Source organism: Chiloscyllium plagiosum, chromosome 21 (genome assembly GCF_004010195.1).
Source record: "Chiloscyllium plagiosum isolate BGI_BamShark_2017 chromosome 21, ASM401019v2, whole genome shotgun sequence".
Classification (NCBI taxonomy): domain Eukaryota; kingdom Metazoa; phylum Chordata; class Chondrichthyes; order Orectolobiformes; family Hemiscylliidae; genus Chiloscyllium; species Chiloscyllium plagiosum.
Window position 1 is genome coordinate 58,115,259 of NC_057730.1, and position 9,938 is coordinate 58,125,196.

Genomic DNA, 9,938 nt, shown 5'->3' on the forward strand with positions numbered 1-9,938 from the left:
CCACGGGGCGGTTTGGTTGATTGGTGCAGGTGTCTCGGAGGTGTTCCCTGAAGCGCTCTGCTAGGATACAATAAATGATATTAGTGGATGTGCAGGTAAAACTTTGATGGATGTAGAAGGCTCCTTTAGGGCCTTGGATAGAGGTGAGGGAGGAGGTGTGGGCGCAGGTTTTACAGTTCCTGCGGTGGCAGGGGAAAGTGCCAGGATGGGAGTTTGTGTTGTAGGGGGGCGTGGACCTGACCAGGTAGTTGAGGAGGGAACGATCTTTGCAGAAGGCGGAAAGGGGTGGGGAGGGAAATATATCCCTGGTGGTGGGGTCTGTTTGGAGGTGGCGGAAATGTCGGCGGATGATTTGGTTTAAGCCCTGGGGAAAATTGATGTACAGAACAGTCTGGGTATTCAGGTCCATTGTTCCTTGAAGTTGGCAATGCAGGTCAGGAGAGTGGTCAAGAAGGCACACGTCACGCTTTCCTTCATCAGACGGGGTATTGAGCACAAGAGGAGGCAGGTCATGTTACAGTTGTATAAGACTTTGGTTTGGCCACATTTGAAATACTGTGTACAGTTCTGATCGCCACATTACCAAAAGGATGTGGATGCTTTGGAGAGGGTGTTGAGGAGGTTCATCAGGATGTTGCCTGGTCTGGAGGGTGCTAGCTATGAGTAGATTAGGATTATTTTCATTAGAAAGAAAGAGTTTGAGGGGGGACCTGATTGAGGCCTACAAAATCATGAGAGGTGTAGACAGGGTGGACAGCAAGAAATGTATTCCCAGAGTGGGGGACTCAATTACTCGAGGCCACAAGTTCAAAGTGAGAGGGGAAATGTTTAGGAGAGATATGTGTGAAAAGTTCTTCACACTGAGGGTGGTGGGTGCCTGGAATGCATTGCCAGTGGAGGTGGTAGGGGCAGGCATGATAGCATCATTTAAGATGTATCTAGGGAAAAGGGATACAGATCCTTAGAAAATAGGCGACAGGTTTAGATAGAGGATCTGGATCAGCACAGGCTTGGAGGGTTGAAGGGCCTGTTCCTGTGCTGAAATTTTCTTTGTTCTTTGTTCAGTTGTGCAGTGACACACATGGCTGCACTTTAATCAACTGGTCCTTAAAAACCTCCCACATGCCAGACATAGATTTGCCCTCAAACAACTGCTCCCCATCAACAGTCTCCAGTTTGGGTATGCTAAATCTTTCAGAATAAATGACTGCTAACTCTCAAGTGACTGAAGCTTTATGTATTTTATTTAACCTGCTCCGAAATGTAGAATATTCTTATTTGGCTTGTTGCTCTGGCAATGTCATTGGTTTAAAAAAGTGTAAATCAGAAACAAAAACAGAAATTGTTGGAAAAACTTAGCAGCTCTGGCAGCATCCTTGGAAAGAAATCAGAGTTAAAGTTTCAGGTCCAGTGACCCTTCTTCAGAATTGATGTAAATCAGTTGCTTTGTCAATCAAAACTTTCCATCTAAAAATCTGAAATTACTCTGAAATTAATGTATTCTTTTATTACTTAAATACTCGATTCATATCTTTTGACTTTTGAAACGTATAGTTTGACTTGTGACAACTATGCTATAATATAATATGATATCAGGCAATCAAAGGTTTCACAGTTCCAAGTATTTCCATTAGCGTAAAACATTTTGGATAGTCATGCATGAATCCTACTAATCCCAATAATTTATTTCTAGGCAGTATATTGAATCAGTAATTATACATTGGTGATATAGTCATTAACATATGTAGAACATGACATTCACTGTAACAGTAGATTACTTCCATACCTTTTTAACATGGAATATTATGAAGAACTTTATTATTTGTATTGCCGGTAAAAGAGGTGCAAAGAAAAGTCCAATCCTAAAATTTAAGTTTTTAAATAAAAATCACTGATGAATAAACAGTATTGAAATAAATGTGTGTAATTCTGTACATTTTTTAAAAGAAAAACTAAATCCATTTAAATATACATACCAGGCTAGAATTTGTGCGTAGATTAAACTTAAAACATTCCTTGGAATGTCAAATTCTGGTTTTCCAAGTTTATGGCAGCAATGTGTTCCCATGATGCTAAAAGCATTTTAGAAACCAAGAGTTAAATTATTGAGATTCCATTGTATGCTACATAATTCCAAGATACTTTAAACGTTATTGGTAAAATAATTATTGATGAAATTCCATTTAGAAAGTAATAAATACTAACAATGAACTGAGAATCTGCGTTAAGAGTGTGTAATTTAGTTTCAGACACTGTGGTACTGTTGTGGCCTGAAACTAAATAAAAATAATTTTTCAGCTGATTGAAAGGTGACCATGTGAAAGGGTGAACTTCTTCCTCTGGGCCAAAGCTAACAGGATATTTCAGATTGCATCACATTTTCCTTTTCTAGTTTCTAGGAACTAGGGCAGTGTATGGAAGAGGATTTACTCAACAGATAGCATTTAATTTTGGGTGACAAATACATGACCAACAGAACAATAACAATATCAATTTCACCAGCTTTATTTCCGGGACCCCTGTCAGGAACAAGTGCTTAATATGATGGGAAGATAGCCACTGATGGTGCTCCCAGCACTGGAGAGTAGGGAAACATTTCATTGCTGTAAATGTGTGGAACAGATATCCTTCTCCAGCAGTCCTTTAGTACAAATAGCACCACCAGGAGCATTGACCACTGTTGGCATTGCACTCAGTCCTCCCTTTACGATATGCTGAATTCTCAAATTGAGTTGAATGTGGACTGGATAAGGTCAGGAATCAGAAGGGCAGGGTGGTGACATACATTGGGTTCTCCTCCATTCAATGTTGGGTACAGTACTTTGACTGGGCACTGGGTGCCTGTAAACCCATCTCCTTCCCACACCAGTCGGTCAAAGGCAAACCCAATGAAGTTGGTTGGGTAGTCTCCCCTGAAGGTGCTGCTAAAGAGCTTCAATTCGCTTTTTGGGCAGGAAGGCAGCTCTCTGCCCTGAAGTTGAGGCAGAGTTCCTCACACTCATCTCCCCGTCACCAAACACACCCCTGGGAAGTTGGAGGTTTCAAATCCTGCCCTACTGGTAATAATCTCAGTTTTCTTTTCAATGCTTCACAGATAATAGAACTGAAAGAGTAAAAATGACATTCCTGTGCTCCAAACTGATGTAAAACTTATGGTGGGAAATCCCAAAAGGAAGGACAAAATAATGGAGTGAGCAAGTAGATAATTTCACCACAATGAACCTAATTATGCTGGAAACAGGTTATTAAGAATGCCATAAATAATGACATTTATCAATTGGAGTTGAGAACATAAAAGTAGAAACTTTCCTTATTTTATAGTGACTGGCATACCAGCTACCCAGTCAATCAGACAAGAGCTGTAAATGTTGCAAATTCTGTTTAATTGAGTACGTGTATGTGCATGACATGCAGTCCATATTCTTGGATTGATTAGATTAGATTAGACTACTTACAGTGTGGAAACAGGCCCTTCGACCCAACAAGTCCACACCGACCCACCGAAGCGCAACCCACCCAGACCCATTCCCCTACATTTACCCCTTCACCTAACACTACGGGCAATTTAGCATGGCCAATTCACCTAACCTGCACATTTTTGGACTGTGGGAGGAAACCGGAGCACCCGGAGGAAACACACGCAGACACGAGGAGAATGTGCAAACTCCACACAGACAGTTGCCTGAGGCAAAAATTGAACCCAGGTCTCTGGCGCTGTGAGGCAGCAGTGCTAACCACTGTGCCACCCACTGTTTTGGAAGATGCCCAATTTTCTTGATATTTAAATTATGAAACCAGCACCAATTTTTTTATTGCTTCCAACTGAAATTCCATACTGTCATCACCAACCCGCCCCTTCCAAATCTTTAACCTTTGGCCTTATGATTCACTGACCTCCTGAGTTGTATGTTGTTTTCAATCTTGATCTCTGATGCTTTGCCCCATCATCAGTTGTCATATCTTCAGCTATTTAGCTTCCATGGCAATGGCCTAGTAGTACTATTACTAGACTATTATGCCAGAAACTCAGCTAATGTTCCGGGGACCTGGGTTCAAATCCAACCTTGACAGATGGTGGACTTTGAATTCAGTAAAGAATATGGAATTAAGGATCTAGTTATGATCACAAAACCATAGTCGATTGTCAGTAAATCCCATCTAGTTCACTAATCTCCTTTAGGGAAGGAAATCTGTCACCATTACCTGGTCTGGCCTCCATGTGACTCCAGACCCAGAGCAATGTGGTTGACTCTTAACTAATTACAGAAAGGTGATAAATGCTGGCCTAGCCAGAGACTCTCATAATCTGTGAGCGAATTTAAAAATAGATTTGGGAATTACCCCTGTAAACTCTAAAATCTCTTTACATTTCTCTCTTCCTTGCAGATCCTCTTTAATCACATGTTCCTCTAAACTTTGGGTTATATTTCCTGTGTTCTTTACAGATTATACTTTTGTGAAGTTTCTTGTGACATTTCTCTACATCAAAGGCAGTTCTTGTGTTACAGTAACATCTCTGAAAAACCACCACTTGAAGCAACTCTCACATGTTGAATCAAGATGCAGAAGTTCTTTTAATATTTTCTTACTTTAAAACAATATATTAAATTAAATTTAAGGAGCTCCTGATCTACTAAATACAATTTTCTGTGGCAGCTCCTATTCCTGCCAATTCAGTTTTATTTCTTAAATCTGATTTCCAATTTGCAATTAGGTGGCTGTTTTGTCTGCTTCCTACCCAGCCTCAATGGTATGCAGATTTAAAATTAAAGCTACCATTTTCATTCCCAGACAAGATTCAATATAGGCAATGAGTGTTCCTGCACTGTCTTTCAAGTACTAGCTTGCATAATCTACAGACTAATGTTTCCAGGCTACTCATGAGCAATGCAACAAGAAAGCTACTAGTTTATTTCAAACTGGTTAATGTGTTTCCAAAGGAGACTAAGAAAATGTTGAAAGAAGATGTATTAAGTGTTCCATGGGATACTTTAATGCAGAAGAATTTTAATGCTTCAGCAATCCAAATATAGGTAATTGAAATATATAACAACACAAATTCTTCCTAAAGTTGTCCAACTTTCGTATCATAATAGGAGCAAAGTTAAGCCATCCAGTCTGCTTTGGCATTCCGCCTTGGCTAATATCTTTTGCAACCCCTTCTCCTGCCTTCTCCTTTGTCCCCTTTAGCAATCAGGAATCTATCCATCTCTGTTTTAAATACACTCAATGACTTGGCCTCCACAGCCCTCTGTACCAATGGGTTGCACAGATTCACCATCCTCTGGCTAAAGAAGATCCTGCTCAACTCAGTTCTAAAGTGTCATCCCTTAACTCTGAGGCTGTACCCCTAAGTCCTAGTCTCTCCAACTGATGGAAACATCTTTTCTGCGTCCACTCTATCCAGGTCTCTCTGTATTACATAAGTTTCAATGTGACTCCCACACCCACTGTTCTTCTAAACTCCATTAGGTACAGACCCGGAGTCCTCAACTCCTCATCATATGACAAGCTCTTCATCCCCAGGGTCATTCATCTAAGCTTCTTCTGGATCCCCAACAAAGCCAAAACATCCTTCCATAGATATGGGGCACAAGACCGCTCACAGTATTCCAAATGCAGTCTGACCAGAGCCTTATACAGCCTCAGCAGTATGTCTCTGCTCTTGTATTCTAACCCTCTTGAAATGAATGCTAACATTGCATGTCTTCCTGTCAACTGAATCTGCATGTTAACCTTAAGAGAATCCTGAACTAGGACTCCCAACTTCCTTTGTGCTTCAGATCTTTGAAGCCTTCCCCATATATAAAGTAGTCTGCTCCTCTCCTCTTCCTCCCAAAGTGCATAACCTCATACTTTTCCATACCATATTCCAACAGCCACTTCTATGCCCAGAATTGTCCAAGTCCTTCTGCAGCCTCACTGCTTCCTCAACTCTAACTTTGTGTTATCTTCAAACTTAGCAACAATGCCCTCAGTTCCTTCATCCAGCTCAATAATTTTAACATGAATAGTTGTAGTCCCAATACAGACCCCTATCAAACTCGACTAGTCACCGGCAGCAATCCTAAAGAAATACTTTATCTCCACTCTCTGCCTTCTACCAGTCAGTCAATCCTCTACCTGTGCCAGTGCCTTGCCCCTAACACCATGGACTCTTATCTTACTCAGCAGCCTCTTGAGTGACACCTCATCTCAGACCTTCTGGAAATCCAAGTAGATCATGTCCACTCCCTCTCGATTGTCTGACTTGCTCATTACCTCCTGAAAGATTTGTCAGGCATGACCTTCCCTTGACAAAGATTGATTGGATTCATCATTGAATCAAAATAATTAGGTTATTTTGCATAAAATTACTTCACACATCTTGAAACAAGAGAACATAAGGTTACATCATACCTTCGAATGAACTCCCCAAAGAAGGAACCCAGTAAGGAGAAGATAAAATCAGTCACCACAAGTCGGTACAGATCTTGACCAACAAATGTTTCCCAACACTATTAAAAAACAACAAATAACTTATTTTTTATGTTATAAGATTGACATATCTGTATTAAATATTGAAGATAAATACTAAACATATTATCAGATTTAAAAGTAATTGAAGAGACTAAGAATAAAAAATATCCTTCTTTATTCAAGCTTGAACCCAACACATTATTGAATGAACAATGATCGAAAAGATATTGTGATACATGCCTCTACAGTATTTGCTACTGTCACCAGCCAATAGTAACACAGAACTCCAATTACTGACATTTTCAGTACAACATTCCTGTAAGAGAAATTAGTTCATTTACTCTTCAGAGTTATACAATGTAAATTACAAAGTGGTTATTCAATGACCATATCTAGAGTACTACAGAAAATCAATATAGTGTCTGTTATCACAATGTCCCATATTGTATAAAATTGATGCATAAGTTAGATTTATATTTAGAATGCTTATGCCAATATACCAGTGTGTCTAGCACAGTAACGAGAGTGAATTTTCTTTTGAAGTCAGGGTGATATATATACCAGGTGCCACCAACTTTTAAAGGTATATTTTTCAGCACATTGTTCAAGGCCATCATTTATTGTCCACATCCATTTGCTGTGTGAAAGTTGTGGTGGGCCTTTCCCTTGAACAGCTCAAGTCCAATCTCTTGAAAGATGTGGTTTGTGAGGCCATTTCAGAGGGCAGTTCAAGTAACCCACATTTATATGGGACTGAAAGGCGTGGACTGAACCTTATGTTTTTTGTCTAAGTCTAATTAGGATCAAGCTTTTTGGAGGGTCTGTTGCTGTGAAGCCAAGCAAGTTCTCTCACCCTAACCTACCAAACTCACCTCATTAACTTTCTACTGCGTCTATGTCATATGTCCATCCCATCTTACGCCATTCCCAGAACAATGCAGCAGATATCCTGGAATTGACTGGCAAACCTTTCATCTCTGCCACCTTTAAAAGCCCATTGGGTATGGGGACAAGCTCTGTCAGTCCAAAACTACCCTGCACAGTTCTGGACATTTGCCCTGACATGGCTGGCAGGGTGAAATCAGTGACCCATTTTGTTGGACAATGGTGCCAATGCAGGACTTCCTCTTCCCCCAGGAACAGGATTGGAGACCACAACTCCAGAGTATGACAGTCTGATCTGAGGTTATAACCCAGCTGTCTGGAGGAATGTCAATATTTCTCTCCATTCCAGCAGATTAGGTTCCACCATATTCTCTCTAATTCCTCATACTCACACTATCTCTTCAACTATATCCACCTGCCACCATGGCTCATTCTCTACCACTCTCATTATTTCCTGAGACATCCTGCCCACTCACTATCACTTATCCTAAATCCAACACCACTAACCCCACATACCCTCTGTGTTGCATACTTGCTTGGGACATATGCCAATGTCCATGTGGCCAGTGCCCATGGAGCATGCTGAGATGTCAATGCCCAGATTCCAAAATGGAGGTTATTTGAAGCAAGTGGTGAGCTGAATCCACCATATACCCAGTCTGCTTTCCATATCAGGTTTTCATGACATCGAGCTGGTTTGCTTCATTAGTAAGATTGGAAACTGGCTGGGTCAGCATTTATTCCCATCTCTGGCTGCTCATGAGAAGGTGGTCTTGAGCTGCCTCTTTCAACTGCTGTAGCCCATTTACAATTCATGTTGCTGCAGCAGGCAGTTTAAACCATTACAGTATGTATATGCTGTTAACATTTATTCCCTGGATTTGCAGTAGCAGGTTTGTTATTGTAACAGGATATTCCTTCACCTCTTTTTAAACAGGCGCTCTTTTCAGTGATGACATCAGTTTCAGTGTTCAAATAAATACGGTCACTCATGATGATATTCACCTCTGTTACGATAGGATTTATTTGAAAGATAAATTTAAAATGAATACCTTATAATGAGAACATACATCTCATCCCGGGGATATTTGAATCTTTCCATTGAGCCAAGGAAAGAGAAGAATAAAGGTATGACCAGATTGATGATTGCAACAACAAAAGGTAACAACAATGTTGAAGCTTGCTTTTGTAATTCTTCCTCTGTTGGATTTTTCTGAATAATCTATAAAAATATAAACCAAAAGATTTGTTTTGTATCTTTAATAATTTTGAATACTTCTTAAATATTGTGTATTGTTCTTTCCAAAACCAGTATCTTAACAGATCTATCCCTCTTTAGAACATGGAATATAGAACGTTACAGCGCAATACAGGCCCTTCAGCCCTCGATGTTGAGCTGACCTGTGAAAATAAATCTGATGCTGATCTAACCTACACCGTTCCATTATTATCCATATGTATGTCCAATGCCCATTTAAATGCCCTTAACATAAGCAAATCTACTACTGTTGCAGGCATGCCATTCCATGCCCCTACTACCCTTTGAGAAAAGAAATTACCCCTGATATCTGTCCTAAATCTATCACCCCTCAATTTAAAGCTATGTCCCCTCATGTTAGCCTTCACCATCCAAGGAAAAATGCTCTCCCTGTCCACCCTATCTAACCCACTGATTATCTTATATGTCTCGATTAAGTCACCTCTCAACCTTCTTCTCTCCAATGAAAACAGCCTCAGTTCCCTCAGCATTTCCTCGTAAAACCTTCCCTTCATACCAGGCAGCATCCTAGTAAATCTCCTCTGAACCCTTTCCAAAGCTTCCACATCCTTCCTATAATGCGGTGACCAGAACTGTACGCAATACTTCAGGTACGACCTTATCTTGTACAGCTGAAGCATGACATCGTAGCTCCAAAACTCAATCCCTCTACCAATAAACGCCAGCACGCCATATGCCTTATTTAAAACCCTACCAACCTGGGTAGCAACTTTCAGGGGTTTATGCACCTGGTCACCGAGATCTCTCTGTTCATCTACACTGCCAAGAATTTTACCATTAATCCTTTATTATGCATTCCTGTTATTTCTTCCGAAGTGAACTACCTTTTCCGCATTAAACTCCATTTGCCACTTCTCAGTCCAACTCTGCATCTTATCTACGTCCCTCTGTAACCCACAACATTCTTCGGCATTATCCACAAATTTACTAATCCATCTCTCTACGCCCATATCCAGATCATTTATAAAATTGACAAACAGCAGTGACCTGAAAAGATCCTTGCAGCACACCGCTGGTAACTGAGCTTCAGGATGAACATTTCTCATCAACCACCACCATCTGTCTTCTTTCAGCTAGCTAATTTCTGAGCCAAACTGCTAAATCACCTTCAATCCCGAACTCCACATTTTGTGCAATAGCCTACCGTGTGGAACCTTATCAAATGCCTTATTCAAGTAGATTGGATGGGGTGGTGTTTGCGCGGTGTGTCCAGGAAGCTTTTCTAACTCAGTATGTAGATTGTCCGACCAGAGGGGAGGCCATATTGGATTTGGTACTCGGTAAGAACCGGGAACAAGTGATGGGCTTGTTAGTG

General features: G+C 40.6%; 1 protein-coding gene across 1 annotated transcript in view; it reads right to left on the reverse strand.

The window, feature by feature from the left end:
- The window catches only part of LOC122560370 (transmembrane channel-like protein 5), a 101,171-nt gene that overhangs the window by 44,037 nt on the left and 47,196 nt on the right, over positions 1-9,938 (reverse strand). The window contains exons 8-12 of the mRNA XM_043711006.1: positions 8,397-8,566; positions 6,700-6,775; positions 6,400-6,497; positions 1,977-2,072; positions 1,787-1,862 (exon numbers count right to left, since the gene is read on the reverse strand). Of these exons, the coding sequence (XP_043566941.1) occupies positions 1,787-1,862; positions 1,977-2,072; positions 6,400-6,497; positions 6,700-6,775; positions 8,397-8,566 (516 nt within the window). The remainder of the gene's footprint in view (positions 1-1,786; positions 1,863-1,976; positions 2,073-6,399; positions 6,498-6,699; positions 6,776-8,396; positions 8,567-9,938) is intronic.